Consider the following 17,835-nt stretch of genomic DNA (forward strand, 5'->3'; position numbering starts at 1 on the left):
TCCAGCGGTCAACTGAGTCCATTTTATCTGCCGAGAGAGTTTCTCACCATCATCCTGGTAACCATTCACATTTCACTTCAGGTCACTATCTGGCAGGCACTGGAGAGTCTGAGCAATGTAATTAACAGGCACGAAACTGTGCACTCATTGTGGGAGATTTCAACCAGGCTTGCGTGAAGAAGTCTCTGAACAACTACCACCAACATATCGCCTGTGGAACCAAAGGAGTCAACACACTTGACCACTATCAAAAATGCTTACCATGCAACCCCATGCCCACAGTTTGGAAAGTCTAATCACTTCACTGTACTTCTGCTCCCAGCATGCAGGCAGGGACTAAAGACGGCAATTCCAGTGGTGAGGGCCAAGAAGGTTATTGTCAAGGGAGGCAAAGGAGCGCTTAGAGCACTGCTTTGAGTAGATGGACTGGACAATATTCAGGGATTCTCTTCATGTCATCATGTTCTTGGGTGTCAGCATCTCTGAGGATCTATCTTGGGCATTTTCCAGTTATATCATGGGCACTGGCCTCCTCGGCATCTAGGACTCCTTCAAAAGGCGACGCCTCAAAAAGGCAGCATCCGTCATTGAGGACTCCACTCCCATCACACAGGACATGCCCTCTTCTCATTGCTACCTTCAAGGAGGAGATACAGGAGCTTAAAGACACACAATCAATGTTTATGGAATAATTTCTTCTCCTTCACCATCAGATTTCTGAAAAAATGATGAGCTCATGAATACTACCGCAGTACTTTTTATTTCCTCTTTTTTTCCACTACTTATCTGATTTACTTTTCTTTCTTTATGTGTACTTGCTGTAATTTCTAGTTTATACTATTATGTCTTGTAATGTACCTCTGCTACAAAGCAACAAATTTGATGGTGTATGCCAGTGCTATTAAGCCTGATTCTGGTTCTGATTCAATTGTCAGCCCTCTCCTCAAAAACTACTTATTCACCTAACTGGAAAATTACTGAATCTTCCTTTCCTAAGCCTTGAATGTACTGACACAAGGCAAATCCATGCCCATTTTTCCTTCAGCCCTTCCAGTCAGATTTCTTCCCGAGCATGATACCAAACTTGCTCAGAACAAAATTACAAATAGCAGCAATGTGGTTGTTGTTATGGTAAACCATTCCTCCTCAACCTTTTCAGTTTGTCGCAAACCGTTGTATGTGCGAACATGAGTGAATTATCCTCATGCAATATCTCCCCTCTGCCATCTGGATGGGTGAGATACCTATCTGGCTTCATAATCTTTTCTATGGTAGCCAGTGAGCCTCTTACAATTACTTCCATTTCTGCTCCCACAATGTCTCTTAACTTCCTTCTTTTCTCCTCTCCAATTCCTCATATTAAGCCATACTTTGGCAATGTCATGCAACATGGAACATAGAATAACAGTACGGGGTAAATAAAAGCCCTTTGGCTCACAATGTTTTGCCAAATATGATGTCGAATTAAACTAAATCTTCTGCCTGTACCTGATCCGTGTTGCTCTATTCTCCACACATTTATGTGCGTCTAAAAGCCACTATCATATCTGCTTCTACTACTACCCTCATCAACCCTTTCCAGTACCTACTATTCTCTATGTAAAAGATTTTACCCCACACATCTCGTTTATTCTTTTCTCCTCTCACCTTAAACGGACATCCTGTAGTGTTTGACATTTCTACCTTGGGGCAATTGATTCTAACTGTCAACCGCATCCATGTCTCTCATAATTTTTACACTTGTCAGGTCTCTCTTCAACCTCTGAAGTTCTAGGGAAAACAACCCAACTGTGTCCAACCTTTCTTTATAGTTCATACCCTCTAATCCAGGCAGTATCCCAGTAAACCTCCACATCCTTCCTGTAATAGGGCAAACAGAAATGCACACATTTTTTCAAGTATGGCATAACCGATTTTTTAACATAAATGTAACATGACTTCTTTTTATACTTAGTACTCCGGCCAATGAAGGCAACTATGTCACATGCCTTCTATATTACCAGAAAACATATTGACAGGTCCTGTATCTTTGTTGATGACTCTTAACTGTATTGAACTATCATCTCTTTTGATGTTCCACTGTTTTAAAAATTAGCTGGTTCTTTGCCTGTTATTCAGCACTACATGTGTAGAAATCTAAGTATCAGAAGGCCACTGCTGCAAGCTCTGTCCTGAGCCGCTGACAGCATTCTATTCCATGGCAATTCTTTCAAGATAGTTTGGACTGTTAGAAAACGTAATGACATAAACTCAAGTGAGATACTGATCACATACCTGTCACCACTAATGCCTCCAACTCAATAACTCTTCCTTTGTCTCTGAAATTCTCAACCATGTTTTTATTACCATTCACAATTCACTTGATCATAAGACCATTCGACATAGTAGAATTAGGCCATTTGGCCCATTGAGTCTCCTCCACTATTCCATTATGTCTGATTTATTATCCTTCTCAACTTCATTCTCCTGCCTTCTTCCCGTAACCTTTGCCACCCTTACTAATTAAGAACCTATCAACCTCCACTTAATCTATACGTAATGACTTGGCCTTCACAGCTTTCTGTAGCAATGAAATCCACTGATTCACCACCCTCTGGCTTAAAAAAAACTCTTCCTCATCTACGTTATAAAGGGACATTCTTGTATTCTGAAGCTGTGCCCTCTGGTCCTAGACTCCCCCACTCCTGACTGCCCTCAATCTTTAAGTTCATCGAAAACTTTGCTGTCTTTTTACCGATAAGATCTTTTGTGGGATGCTCACTATGGTATTGGTACCAATACAATCCTTCCTGAAAGTAATTTAACCCACTTAGTTAAGTAATTTAAGGAAGGATCTAACTGCATTGGAAGCAGTTCAGAGAAGGTTTAGAGACCAAAACCTGGAAAGGGTAGATTGTTTTATGAAGAAAAGTTGGACAAACTAGATTTGATCCACTGGAGCTTAGAAGATTGAGATAGATAAGATCCTTAGAGATCTTGCAGAGTGGATATGGAGAGAATGTATCTTCCTGTAGGAAAACCTAGAAATAAAAGTCAGTGTTTAAAAATAATCAGTTGTTCATTTAAGACAAGAGGGACCTAGTTTCTTTGAGGTTTGTGAATCCAAATCTCTTCTTTGATGAGGGTCAGAAGCCTATATATTTTTAAAGCAGAAATACATGGATTCTGACTGAGCAAGGGGTGAACAACTACCATGAGTGGTATGATCGAGGAATGACTGTGCAGGCACGTGGACATCAGCGAGTTAGACTGGTGGGAAGAGTATAAAAAGAAGCCAGCTTTATAGAGCAGGCATCAGAGAAGATATAGACAGAGTAGGAGGGCTTTGGCTCTACTGGGCTTCGGCGATAACAAGTCGAGACAAGGTAGGTTACCTGTGAAGAATAGAAACACTGTCTGTGAAGCTGGTGTTCTGTACTGCGTGTCAGATGTGGGAAGTCCAGGAGACTCCCAGCCTCCCGGAAGGCCACATCTGTGCCAGGTACATCAAGCTGCAGCTCCTTAGGGACCGCGTTAGGGAACTGGAGATGTAGCTCGATGACCTTCGTCTGGTCAGGGAAAATGAGGAGGTGATAGAGCGAAGTTATAGGCAAGTAGTCGCACCGGGGCCTCGGGAGACAGATAAGTGAGTAACAGTCAGGAGAGGGAAGGGCAGGAGTCAGATACTAGAGAGTACCCCTGTGGCTGTGCCCCTTAACAATAAGTACTCCTGTTTGAGTACTGTTGGGGGGGACGGCCTACCTGGGGGAAGCAACAGTGGCCGCAGCTCTGACACAGAGTCTGGCCCTGTGGCTCAGAAGGGTAGGGAAAGGAAGAGGATGGCGCAGTGATAGGGGACTCTATAGTTAGGGGGTCAGACGGGCAATTCTGTGGATGCAGGAAAGAAACATCGATGGTTATTTGCCTCCCAGGTGCCAGGGTCAAAGGATGTTTCTGATTGCGTCCGTGATCTCCTGAAGTGGGAAGATGAACAGCCAGAGGATGTAGTACATATTGCTACCAACGACATAGGTAGGAAAAGGTAGGAGGTCCTGAAAACAGGCTACAGGGAGTTGGGAAAGAAGTTGAGAAGCAGAACCTCAAAGGTAGTAATCTAGGGATTACTGCTTGTGCCATGTGACAGGAGTACGGGAATAAAGTGAGGTGGAGGATAAACGCATAGCTGAGGGATTGGAGCAGGGAGCAGGGATTCAGATTTCTCAATCATTGGGACCTCTTTTGGGGCAGGCGTGACCTGTACAAAAAGGACGGGTTGCACTTGAATCTAAGGGGGACCAATATCCTGGCAGAGAGGTTTGCTCAGGTTATTGAGGAGACTTTAAACTAGAATTGCGGTGGGGAGGGGGGGGGGAAACCAAACTGAATAGATGGAGGAAGGGGCTGTTGGCTCACAAATAGAGAAAGCTTGTAGACAGTGCGAGAGGGAGGAAAGGCAGGTGATAGAGAAGGGACGCGCTCAGACCGATGGTTTGAGATGTGTCTATTTTAATGCAAGAAGCATCATGAACAAAGCAGAGTGAGAGAGTGTGGATCAGTACTTGGAGCTATGATGTTGTGGCCATTACAGAGACTTGGATGGCTCGGGGGCAGGAATGGTTACTTAAAGTGCCAGGCTTTAGATGTTTCAGAAAGGACAGGGAGGGAGACAAAAGAGGTGGGGGCGTGGCACTGTTAATCAGAGATAGTGTCACGGCTGCAGAAAAGGAGAAAGTCATGGAGGGATAGTCCACTGAGTCATTGTGGGTGGAAGTTAGGAACAGGAAGGGGTCAATAACTCTACTGGGTGTTTTTTTATAGCGCACCCAATAGTAACAGGGACATCAAGGAGCAGATAGGGAGACAGATTCTGGAAAGGTATAATAATAACAGGGTTGTCGTGGTAGGAGATATTAATTTCCCAAATATCGATTGGCATGTCCCTAGAGCGAGGGGTTTAGATGGGGTGGACTTTGTTAGGTGTGTTCAGGAAGGTTTCCTGACACAATATATAGATAAGCCTACAAGAGGAGAGGCTGTACTTGATCTGGTATTGGGAAATGAACTTGATCAGGTGTCAGGTCTCTCAGTGGGAGAGCATCTTGGAGATAGTGATCACAATTCTATCTTCTTTACCATAGCATTGGAGAGGGATAGGAACAGACAAGTTAGGAAAGCGTTTAATTGGAGTAAGGGGAAATAAGAAGCTATTGGGCAGGAACTTGGAAGCATAAATTGGGAACAGATGTTCCCAGGGGAATGTACGGCAGAAATGTGGCAAATGTTCAGGGGATATTTGCATGGTGTTCTACATAGGTACGTTCCAATGAGACAGGGAAAGGATGGTAGGGTACAGGAACCGTGGTGTACAAAGGCTGTTGAAAATCTAATCAAGAAGTAAAGAAAAGCTTATGAAAGGTTCAAAAAAAACAAGGTAGTGATAGAGATATAGAAGATTATAAGGCTAGTAGGAAGGAGCTTAAGAATGAAATTAGGAGAGGCAGAAGGGGCCATGAGAAGGCCTTGGCGAGCAGGATTAAGGAAAACCCCAAGGCATTCTACAAGTATGTGGAGAGCAAGAGGGTAAGATGTGAGAGAATAGGACCAATCAAGTGTGACAGTGGAAAGGTGTGTATGGAACCGGAGGAGATAGCAGAGATACTTATTGAATACTTTGCTTCAGCATTCACTACGGAAAAGGAACTTGGTGATTGTAGGGATGACTTTCAGCGGATTGAAAGCTTGGCCATATAGGCATTAAGAAAGAACATGTGCTGGAACTTTTGGAAAGCATCAAGTTGGATAAATCTCTTGGACAGGAGATGTATGCCAGACTATTGTGGGAGGTGAGGGAGGAGATTGCTGAGCCTCTGGCAATGATCTTTGCATCATCAATGGGGATGGGAGGGGTTCCGGAGGATTGAAGGGTTGCAGATGTTGTTCCCTTATTCAAGAAAGGGAGTAGAGATAGCCCAGCAAATTATAGACCAGTGAGTCTTACTTCAGTGGTTGGTAAGTTGATGGAAAAGATCCTAAGAGGCAGGATTTATAAACATTTGGAGAGGCATAATATGATTAGGAATAGTCAGCATGGCTTAGTCAAAGGCAGGTCATGCCTTACAAGTCTGATTGAATTTTTTGAGGATGTGACTAAACACATTGATGAAGGTAGAGCAGTAGATGTAGTGTATATGGATTTCAGCAAAGCATTTGATAAGGTAACCCATGCAGGCTTCTTGAGAAAGTAAAGTGGCATGGGATCCAAGGGGACCTTGCTATGTGGATCCGGAATTGGCTTGCTCACAGAAGGAAAAGAGTGGATTGCTTGCAGAACTGGCTTGCTTGCAGAAGGCAAAGATAGGTAATATTCTGTTTAGAAGTCAGTGACCAGTAGTGTGCTTCAGGGATCTGTTCTGGGACCCCTACTCTTCGTGATTTTTATAAATGACTTGGATGAGGAAGTGGAGGGCTGATGACACAAAGGTTGGGGGTGTTGTGGATAGTGTGGAGGGCTACAGAGTCAGCGGTTACAGCAGGACATCGATAGGATGCAAAACTGGGCTGAGAAGTGGCAGATGGAGTTCAACCCAGATAAGTGTGAGGTGATTCATTTTGGTACATCAAATATGATGGCAGAATATAGTATTAATGGTAAGACTCTTGGCAGTGTGGAGGATCAGAAGGATCTTGGGGTCTGAGTCCATAGGACACTCAAAGCTGCTACGCAGGTTGACTGTGTGGTTAAGAAGGCATACGGTGCATTGGCCTTCATCAACCGTGGGATTGAGTTTAAGAGCCGAGAGGTAATGTTACAGCTATATAGGACCCTGGTCAGACCCCACTTGGAGTACTGCGCTCAGTTCTGGTCTCCGCAGTACAGGAAAGACGTGGAAACTATAGAAAGGGTGCAGAGGAGATTTACAAGGATGTTGCCTGGATTGAGGAGCATGCCTTATGAGAATAGGTTGAGTGAACTTTGCCTTTTCTCCTTGGAGCGTTGGAGGATGAGAGGTGACCTGATAGAGGTATATAAGATGATGAAAGTCATTGATTGTGTGGATAGTCAGAGGCTTTTTCCCAGGGCTGAGATGTCTAATATGAGCGGGCTTAGTTTTAAGGTGCTTGGAAGTAGGTACAGAGGAGATGTCAGGGGTAAGTTTTTTACACAGAGAGTGGTGAGTGGTGCATGCAATGCTTCCCTTGACAAAAGTAAGTATCAAAAGTGTCTTATCATTGTCATGGGAGTTGTGATTACTCTACTTGTTTATTAACATTTTGATTCCTTTCCACAGATTATTGAATTATGCCCTGATGGAAGGCTGCTAGAGAACTTGCGTGAATGTAACAAACAACTTGAACTTGTGCAGAAAGGTCTCAGTGAATATCTGGAGACAAAGAGAGGCTCTTTCCCAAGGTACCCAGTTTTTTGTCATTCTTAGAACTTATGAGAAAGAGTTTGTTCTTCTTTCTGACATAGATATAAGAAATGTTGTAGAGTAGATCTCCTGGATGCTATATAGTGTCTTTGGAAAAAAGAAGATCTCTCATTTGGTTGCATAGATTAGTAGAAAGACCCATCAAAAATTTGACTCTTAAGTAAAATTGCTGTATTTGATTCAGCCATGGAATTCCATGGACTATAATAAAACAATTGCTCAGAACAATCCTAGCAATCTCTACAAAGACAAGCAGTTGGGTTATAAATCATCCATCCAATGATTCAGCCTCATAACTACATAAGATGCATTTTACCAACTAGACCTGTGAGCTCATGTGATTTCAAACACTAGCTCATGGACTCTTATCATTGTTGAAGTCAAGGTCACTGACACCCTTAGCTTCCAGGCCGCTGATCTGTGCAACACCTCACTATGTGCTGTTGCATGCTGTACTAACTCTATTCTCTCGGAAACAAGGCTTCAATTACTTTACTTCAGCCAGAAGATGATGCTGACCAGGAACTGATTATGCAAAAGATCTTAGTCCTAGCAGAGATCTCTAGAACAACTGCTTTCCAGGGCTTCCTAAGTTTAGGCCTGAAAGATTTCTGTGGACCCATGCACCCATTTCTTCTCCTAAATATATATTCCACTAGGGTCCTCAAATCCCTTTCATGCTTGCTCTCCTCTCTGAGTTGTATTTTAGGTAAACTAGATAAGGCACTATTCTGTGCACGTTTTATGTGTGGTGTGCTCCTTTATGGGCTGGATCACAAGGTAGTGTGACGTCACTGATGCTGGCAGCTGTGCATCAGTGATATAGGGCAGAATATTTGTGAGTGCTGAAGTAAGCAAATATTAACTGTAAACCTGGAAGTGCTTGAGGTGATAAAGATTCCACCTGCACAAACACCATGATAGAGGGGCAGAGCAGAGTCGATAGGCTGAATGACCTAATTCTGCTTCAGTGTCTTATGGTAATAGCAGTGTTAACCATGTTATGCTTTTTCTGTGCTTCCAAATAGGAACAGGAAGATTTTTAGGTTAGTGATAAAATTTACATTGAGACAAGAGGAAAGTAATTGTATTGGTCAACCAGATTCCATTCTTTGTTATGAATGGGGATGGGGGAAGGCAGGAGATTGGGGGTGAAAGGAAAAATGGATTAGACATGATGAAATAGTGGAGCTATTAGAACGGCCCAATTCTGCTTCTATATCTTATGGTCTTATAACAAAGTCTGATGACAGAATTTTGAGGATCAGTTAATCTAAAACAGATTATTTAGTCAATTACCTTGAGGCCAATTTTCTGGCACGTTTCCTGATGATGATACATTATGGATTTATTGGCTTTAAAGCACTTTTGTATGTCATCAGATTGTGGGAGATGCTATATAATTACAAATTTTATTTATTCTTTGAGGAATAATATTAACTTATTATTTTGATATAGTCTTCATTGCCTGCTATATTTCTAATGTACCTAACCTTCTCTTCCACACTTTTTTGTAAAAGCACTTTACTTTTTGTTTTGAGGAAAGGCACCAGGTTGCACCAGTCTGTTGACTTCTTCATTAATTTAAACTCTCTAACCCATTTTCTCATGCACTGAGGTTTCTTGAATCAACTTCATCCACTTCTTCCTATATCATCTAATTCTGTATTACTCCACAATTCTATTATTTGTTGGATGAAAGTATATTTCCCTTCCTACCCTTGGCTCTGAAATCTTTTAAAGTATGGTCCCTAGCGTAGAGTTCTTCAAACTGAATGATTTGAGGAATGTACTGTTCTGGAAAAAGATAATGGCAGCCTCAAAGTTAATAAATACCACAATTCTCTGCCTCAATCAATTATTACACAAAATAACTACTCAACTTCATCTTAAGCATGTCATCCTCCTGTATCTCTTGATGCTTTTTCAATGTTCAAGATAAATTTATTATTAAAGTACATATATGTCACCATGTACAACCCTGAGATCCATTTTCTTGCAGGCATTCACAGTAAATACCAAGAAACACAATAGAATCAATGAAAAACTGCACACAACATGTTGGACAAACAATGTGCGAAAGACAATCTGTGCAAATACATTCATACATAAATAAATAAATAAATATTGAAAACATGAGATGAAGAGTCATTGAAAGTGAGTCTATAGGTTGTGGAAACCGTTCAGTGTTAGGGCTAGTGAGATTGAGTGATTATCCCCTTTGGTTCAAGAACTTGATGGTTGAGGGCAATAAATGTCCTGAGCAAGGTGGTGTGGGTCCTGAAGTTCCTGTACCTCCTTTCTAGTGGCAGCAGCGAGAAGAAAGCTTGGCTTGGATGATGGGAGTCCTCGATGATAGGTGCTGCTTTCCTGCGACACTGCTCAGTGGTGGGGAAGGCTTTACCCCGATGGACAGGGCTGTATCCACTATCTTTGGTAGGCTTTTCCATTCAAGGGCATTAGTGTTTCCATACCATGCTGTAATACAATCAGTTAATATACTATGTATCCATAAACTTCTAAGAAAGTAGAGGTTCTGCCATGCGTTTTTGTAATGGCAATTACGGACTGGACCCAGGGCGGATCCTCAAATGATAACGCTGAGGAATTTAAAGTTGCTGACACTCTCCGTCTCTCATCCCCCAATGAGGACTGGTTCAGGGACCTCTGGTTTCCTCCTCCTGTAGTCAATTATCAGCTCTTTGGTCTTGCTGATATTGAGTGGGTGGTTGTTGTTGTGCCATCACTCAGCCAGATTTTCAATCTCCTTCCTATATGCTGATTTTTCAGCACCTTTGATTCGACAAATGATAGTGGTCTCATCAGCATACTTAAATATGGTATTGGAGCTGTGCTTAGCCTCACAGTCACGAACGTTTCTGGGATTCCCTTTGTTTATTTAGGACGCTATGCTGCTTAATTGGGGCTCACACTGTTGCCAAACTGTGCTTCAAGCGAACAGTTTTTAAATAGCATCAGTTGTATTCAAAAAAAGCAGTAATTTTTGTCACTGATGGTTGGCAAGAAATAAGGAGCAAGGCAAGTCCCAATTGCTTTGCTCACTGCGGTTTCAAGGATTCAGGCTTGGAGACAATGTTTCCTCTAATTTTTTTTTTACAGCTGCATTGTCTAACCATTGCTTTAAGTGGGAAACTTGGCCTGAAAATTGAGTGGCACTTTAAATACTATTTTGTAACAATTTTTAATTTAAAAATTCTTATAGATTATGATTTTTTGGAAGATTACTTAACTATATCTCATGTTGAGTTCAAGATGCCTAAACCACAGTAATGATTTCATTGTTCTCTCTATATTCTCCAAATAAAAAATATCTTTACTTCTGGATGGTGACCCAATTATACAAAGTGTCTTGGGTAGAAACAAACCATTGTTCCATAATGATGCTGAGACACATCATAGGCGCACGTCAGTGATGTAACTTGGGGTCATCGGGTGTTTCGGGTCTTTCAACATCAGTCACTCTCACTCATTTGGGGTTGATCAGGTCCTGGCTTATGTCCCAGCAGCACTGGTCCACAGGTTATACCTTTGATCCATAGCCAGGTGAAGGCATGCTCAGCAGCCTCTGACAGTCCTGACGGCTCTTTTCTTTGCAGCCCCTAGAACGCCGCGGAGAGAGTAGGTTTTGCAGAGTGAGCAGCCAGCAAGACCTCTACATCCCACATCTATAGGCTCACATTGTGTCTTCCACCCCTGTCCCTGACACTGCTGTACCAGCTCCTGGTCTTTGGCTTTCTTATGCACACACGTCACTCAATCTGGACTTCCCAAAGAACTGTCAGTTCTACCACCTGCTTTGAGGTTTCTAACAGAATGACAATGCCAGGCCTCAAGGATGAAGATGAAATAAGATCAGGGATCTTTAATTGCCTGCCAAGATCGACATTCACTTGCCAGTCAGTCGCTGTGGCGAGCAAGCCTACTGGTGATCTGAGCTGAGGCTGTGGTTGGTCTCCAGCTTCTGCAAAGTCTATGTGGTTTCTGGGTTGGCAGAGGTACCTAATGTTGTTAAAGGCTGAGGAGATACTTTTTGCCACTTCCTTCAACACCTGGTCATGGCGCCAGCAGTAGTGGCCTTCTCCCAGGGCGTTTGGACAGTTGATGAGGATATGTACCATGCAGAGAGGACATGATGGTGCCTCCAAGCAAAAAGGTTCACTGGACTAGGCAGGACGTCTTACGCAGCCTGGATTATGAACTTGATGCGCTGGGGTTCTGCCTGCCAGATATTGGACCAGGAGATCTTATGTTTCAGCACACCCTCCCACCATGTCCAAGCTCCCTGCTGCCCCATTCCTACCATCCTGGTGGTACACATTTCCTCTTCAGCTGCTTGCACCTTCTTCTAGACAAGTTTGCATCTATCGCTACTCTGAACCCTGTCAAAGTGGGTTGAAGGGAAGCTGCCCAGCCTCACCTGACCAGATGTCATTGTCCCTACTGGATCCCTGTACCTCCTTCATGATTCAGCCATTTCCACTGCATCCTGCCTGGACCTCAATGCCTGCTGATGAGACTTTGGGGTGGCTGGAGTCTCTGCAGAGCTGAGATCAATACTACTCTGGGTTTCCCCCACTAATTAACCCTCAAGGGCTTGTTTGCACTCCCTTTTTCTCTTTGTTCCTGTATTGATGGTTTCCACAAGCCATCTTGCAGTACCACCATATTCTTTCCCTAAGCTGTTTTCTAGTATCTGCTATTATTTCTCATATTGAAGCTGTTTATTATACTGCATTACATCACCTTTATGCACTTCAGCAGCATCTGACATTTACATGACCAACTTTCCTAATTACTGTATCCTAATCTCTAGCCCTGACTGCCTCATTTTCACCATGGATGTCCAGTCCCTATATACTTCTATCCCCTATCAAAAAGGCCTTAAAGCTCTCTAAGTCTTTCTCAGCAAAAGAACCAACCAGTTCCCCTCCCCCACCACCACCCTCCATCTGGCAGAACTGGTCTTTGCCCTCAACAATTTCTCCTTCAGAAATGGAAGAGATCAGTAGTGGAGAAGGGAAACCCAGTTCTTTGAAGGAGGATCCCTTTGGCTCCTTTCACTTTTTCCAGACTCAGGGGGTAGCCATGGTCACCCACATGGGCCCCAGCGACACCTGCCTTTTCATTGGCTATGTACAACAGTCCATGTTCTAAGCCTTCTCTGGTAACGCTGCCCAACTCTTCCTTTGCTGCTCTGATGGCTGCGTGGGTGCTGCTTAATGCACCCATGCTGAGTTCATCAGTTTCTTAAACTTTGACTCCAACTTCTACCCTGCCCTTAAATTCACTTAGTCCATTTCTTAAACCTCTTTCCTCTTTCTTGATCTCTCTGTCTCCATCTTGGGAGACAAACCGTCTTCCAACATCTTTTATGAACCCACCGATTCCCATGGCTTTCTTGACTATAACTTTTACCACCCTATGTCCAGCAAAAATGCTATTCCCTTTTCTCAGTTCCCTTGTCTCCAATGCATTTATTCCCAGAATAAAGCTTTCCTTTCCACATTTGATGCTGTGCTCTTCTGTATCCCTTCCATTTCCTGACATCTGCACTCTCCCCATCTTCCCGCTGCCTTAACAAAGGATAGAGTTCCTCTTGTCCTAACCTACCATCCCAGGAGCCTCTGCATCCAACAAATCATTCTCCACAACTTCGGCCATCTCCAAAGGGATCCTACCACCAAACACATCTTTATCTCCCCCCGACTCTCCGCTTTCTACAGGGATCACTCCCTCCATGATTCTCTTGTCCATTCATCCTTCCCCACTAAGCTCCCTCCTGGCACTTATCCCTTTAAGTGTCCAAAATGCTAAACTTTTCCATTCACTTCCTCCCTCTCCTCCATTCTGGGTCCTAAGCAGTCCTTCCATGTGAGGCAACACTTCATCTGCAAATCTGTTGTATCTGGTACTCCCAATGCGACCTCCCCTACATTTGTGAGACTCATCGTAAATTGGGAGACCGCTTTGCCAAGCACCTCTGCTCCAGCCACCAAAAATGGAAATTCCCAGTGGCCAAACGTTTTCATTCCGATTCCAATTCCCATTCCAACATATCCGTCCATGGCCTCTTCTTTTGCCATGATGAAGACACTCTCAGGGCGGAGGAGCAACACCTCATATTCCGTCTGGGTAGCCTCCAACCCAATTATATGAACATCATTTTCTCCTTCCAGTAAAAAAAATTCCCTCCCCTTCCCTCTTCTTCTATTCCCCACTCTGGCCCCTTACCTCCTCTCATCTGTTTATCACCTCCTCCTGGTGCCCTGCCTTCTTCCCTTCCTCCCATGGTCCACTCTCTCCTCCTAGTAGATTCCTTCTTCTCTAGATCTTAACTTTTCCCATCTACCTGGCTCAACTATGACCTCCTAGCTATCCTCCTTCCCCGACCCACACCTTTTAACTCTGGTGTCTTGCCCCTTCCTTTCCAGTCCTGAAGAAGTGTCGTGGCCCGAAATATCAACTGTTTACTCATTTCCATAGATGCTACCTGACCTACTGAGTTCCTCCAGTATTTTGTATGTGTTGCTTCGGATTTTAAGCATCTGCAGAATTTCTTGTGTTTAAAAAAATGACTAACATTTATTGGTGATTTTTCTGCTGTGTTGAACACGAATCCATTCTTTTTGATACAGGTTCTACTTTCTATCAGATGATGAACTGCTCGAGATCTTGTCTCAAACTAAAGATCCTACTGCTGTTCAACCTCACTTGCGCAAGTGTTTTGAGAACATTGCCCGTGTAAGTCATAAAGGAAGGCCATAAAAAGACAATGTTCTAAGCTTATGTGCGTTAAGCATTGATTTTCCACCACTTGTACCATAAAGAATTCTTTATACTGTATTTAACATGAATCTGAACTTACTATACATAGTGAAAACTACATTAAGGCAAAATTATTTTCATGATCATAGACCCAATCATTTCTCCTCAAAGCTTGCATCTTTCCAAATAAGAATATTTAGTCCTCATAGTGTGTCCTAGGAACAGAGGGAAGTCAAAGCAGCTACCTAGTGCCCCTGTTGTTTGAGGGATGAACAGCAGTGACAATTTCAAACATAGTCTCCAACAAATAGTTAAGTACTGTACAGTGCAAAAGTCTTAGGCACGTATATATACATATAGCTAGGGTGCCTAAGACTTTTGCACAGTACTGTAGTAATTTTATGTTTTGCATTGTAATATGCGACAAAAAAAAATTCCATGACATATGTGAGTGATGATAAACCTGACTCTGATAAGGGTCTGTATCGTGGACTAAGAGTAGGAGAGGGGGTCAGGGAGAAGGGAGCAAGCGGGAAGAACCAGAGAGACATTCTGTAATGATCAGTAAACCAGCTGTTTGGAATCAAGTTACCCTGCTTGGTGTCTCAGGGCTGGGTATGTTGCACCTGTGCCAACCCCGCCCTGGCATTCCTTCCCTGCCACCTGTCCCGCACCCCTCCTGTGGCCATCCATCCCCTCCATTCCCAACATCCTTTGTTCCCACCAGATTTACAAACTCACTCTCCACTCCATGTTGACAAATGCTGTACTGTGCAAAAGTCTTAGGCATCCTAGCTATATATCTATGTGCCCAAGACTTTTGCACAGTACTGTAGTATAATATTTCTTAATTCTCAAATCCTTTGCTTTGCAGTATTCTTACAGAGCTGGTCACAGATCTTTACTGAACTTGCATCTTTAGTTCCTTCCTTTATTCATCAGCATTGAGCCATTATGCTTAGTTGTCGCTACATGCTCCTTCCAAGTTTATATTAAAAGAAACCCCCCAGATATGGAAGACATCAAATCAACTTGTGTGCATCTTGTTCATTTGGAGATCTGCAGATTATTTTGACAAGCTTTTGTGCTGAATGATAATAGATCAACATCTCCAGCTTTAATCCTTTTACAGGCCATGGTTACCATAATGAGTGATTTTTGTGTACTTTACAATTAACGGACAAAACTAACTTATGGATGTGTGTAAAATCAGAACCTACCCTGTATTGAGTTCCACAAGTGTTTGGTTGACAGACTAAGCCTCTACTGTTCATAACTACTCTTGCTTTTAAGAAAGCAACTGGTCCCTCATTTAGCTCAAAATCTTCCAAATCCAGTTATTGTGAAATGGGATGAATTAAGACTTGAATTTACCTAGAGTAGATTGCAATAATTGAGGAATAATTATTTCCGGGCATATTGTTGTCATAATGAAATTGATTTATATTCGTGCATATGACTTGCTCCAAGCACTTGATATACATGTGACATCACAATCATGTAATGCACAATTCCAGCCTTCCTGACATAATTGGACTTAAATATGCAATCTACAACTACATGCAATCTGCATGGAAAAGTGTCATTAAAACAAAAAAAAAGCCAGTATTAATCTGTGGCTTGCCATGATGTTTCATGATTTACAGAGACATTATGCTAATAAGAGCAACATGAGAAAACAGCTTCAGAGCTTGCTGAAGTCTGCTCAAACACCTTTCAAGGTTGACTGTATTCTAAACTGTGAGTGTTTGGTCCAGGATTTAGCAATTCAGATATTCATCCAGTGGACCCTCATTAGTGACAGTGTGGCCAGTGCACAATAATTGGAGGGATTGGGAACTTGCCAGAACTCACCATTCAATGTCACTTGAGAACATTAGGGCAGGAAGCAAAGACACATTAATCTGCAAAAATCTGCCACCAGAGACTTTAGAGATACTACCCACTAATTAGCCTCTTTGATTAGAATATGTATTTCCATTCGTATGATTTCAAAGGTTGTTAACACTGAGTTATTTGCAAAGCTGTAGGGAGACACTTGGCCGCCTTCTCATTCCAGGACTGTCCTCTCTATTGAGGTCAGTCACCTTGACTCAACCTCCTCATCATAGATCTTTCCAAGCAGGCACAACAGATCTGTACCATGTTTCCCAATTTGCTGCTCACTGCAGCATCGAAGTGATGTCTTATGGGCTTACAGAGAATTGGTTTCATCTACATTGATTTTAGTGAAGAACAGGTAATGCCTTGAAAATTGAAATTTGCCATCATTGACAGCATCTCATGACTACAGACAGCCAGTAATAAGTCAGACCTTTTCTTTGACAGGATAGGGTTCCACTCCATCAATGTTCAGATGACTATGGATCATCAAAACAATATCCTCATAGTCAATACCATGTTTCTGGAAGCATGCCTGAAGACTGCATCCTCAGGAAGACCTCATTTCTGAATGTTGTCAGCAGCAGCTGGTTAAATGTTTGAACAAGGGGTTAAAGCCTAACCCCTACTTGCCCTGGCTCCTCACATCAATTGACCTCCCACCATAGAAGCTGAGTATTGATTCAGTATAAGCATCAAGTTCATCATTGAAAGCTACAGTGGGCATCTAAAGATGAGAACTTGTGGGCTGCATTACTGTGGGGATGCCCTAAAGCACATGCCTTCTAGATGTGAAAACTTCAATGTGGCGTTCTTATCGTCGTATAACTTGGACAATCCAATAACTGTTGCTAGATCAAGAAGAGCATGCAGTCCCAGATTTAATGAGTCTATCTCTGTTTATTTTGCAGTTACATTTCCAAGAGGACCTGTACATCACTCATATGTACTCAGCGGAAGGAGAGGAGATTAAACTCTTCAAAGATGTCTATCCCACAGGAAATGTGGAAGACTGGCTACTGGAGGTAGAAAAAATAATGAAGGCAAGTGTGAGAGATAACATCCAGAGATCATTGAAAACCTATCCAGAGGTAAGAATCTGTACACAACCTGTCTATATTAGTGAAAGAAACTGTTTCTGCAAGATTATAAATATATCTACTTTAGCACTTAAGTTTCTTTTAACATATTATCAACTGTCTCTTAAAAGAAGAAAATTACAAATGTCTAAAGTGAAGAATGTAATACAAAGGTTATACCAAGAGAAAAGAATGAAAATGCCAGAAATAGCAGGCAGACAACGAGGAAATAGAATTAACGTTTTATGTTGATAACCTTTCAAGAGAATGAGGAAAGGTAGAAATTAAATGTACTTTTAAGTTACAGTGAAGTGGGAAGTTCCACATACAGTTGTTAATTAATGAAATAAGCATTCCAATTAATGGCCAACAAAAAAATATCATTCTCCAGTTGTGCCTAACTCTCTCTCAACTAGACTAAACTGCACTAACTAAGACAAAGCGGGAATACATAACTATACTCGTTTACTCCTACAACATACCAACCCACGTGACAATTACCCATAACAAACACGCAACACGAGGTACAATACAGACAGAAAATAGAGTGATCCAATATCTGCTTACAGGAGAGTCATCGAAACCAAGAAAACGGTCTGAAAGTTACTATGTCTCTTTGTCATCCCCTATTTTAGCTTATGTCATTCAGTGACTTTCTCTGTTTTCATGGATTTGGT

At 42.4% G+C, this 17,835-nt stretch overlaps 1 protein-coding gene across 4 annotated transcripts in view; it reads left to right on the plus strand.

Moving 5' to 3' along the window:
• The window catches only part of dnah1 (dynein, axonemal, heavy chain 1), a 379,457-nt gene that overhangs the window by 123,459 nt on the left and 238,163 nt on the right, over positions 1-17,835 (plus strand). For all 4 annotated transcript variants that reach the window (XM_072280693.1, XM_072280695.1, XM_072280697.1 and 1 more), the window contains 3 exons: positions 7,269-7,390; positions 14,069-14,174; positions 16,991-17,170. In XM_072280693.1, coding sequence (XP_072136794.1) covers positions 7,269-7,390; positions 14,069-14,174; positions 16,991-17,170 — 408 coding nt within the window. The remainder of the gene's footprint in view (positions 1-7,268; positions 7,391-14,068; positions 14,175-16,990; positions 17,171-17,835) is intronic.

This window comes from Mobula birostris, chromosome 16, assembly GCF_030028105.1.
Source record: "Mobula birostris isolate sMobBir1 chromosome 16, sMobBir1.hap1, whole genome shotgun sequence".
NCBI classification, from domain to species: Eukaryota; Metazoa; Chordata; class Chondrichthyes; order Myliobatiformes; family Myliobatidae; genus Mobula; species Mobula birostris.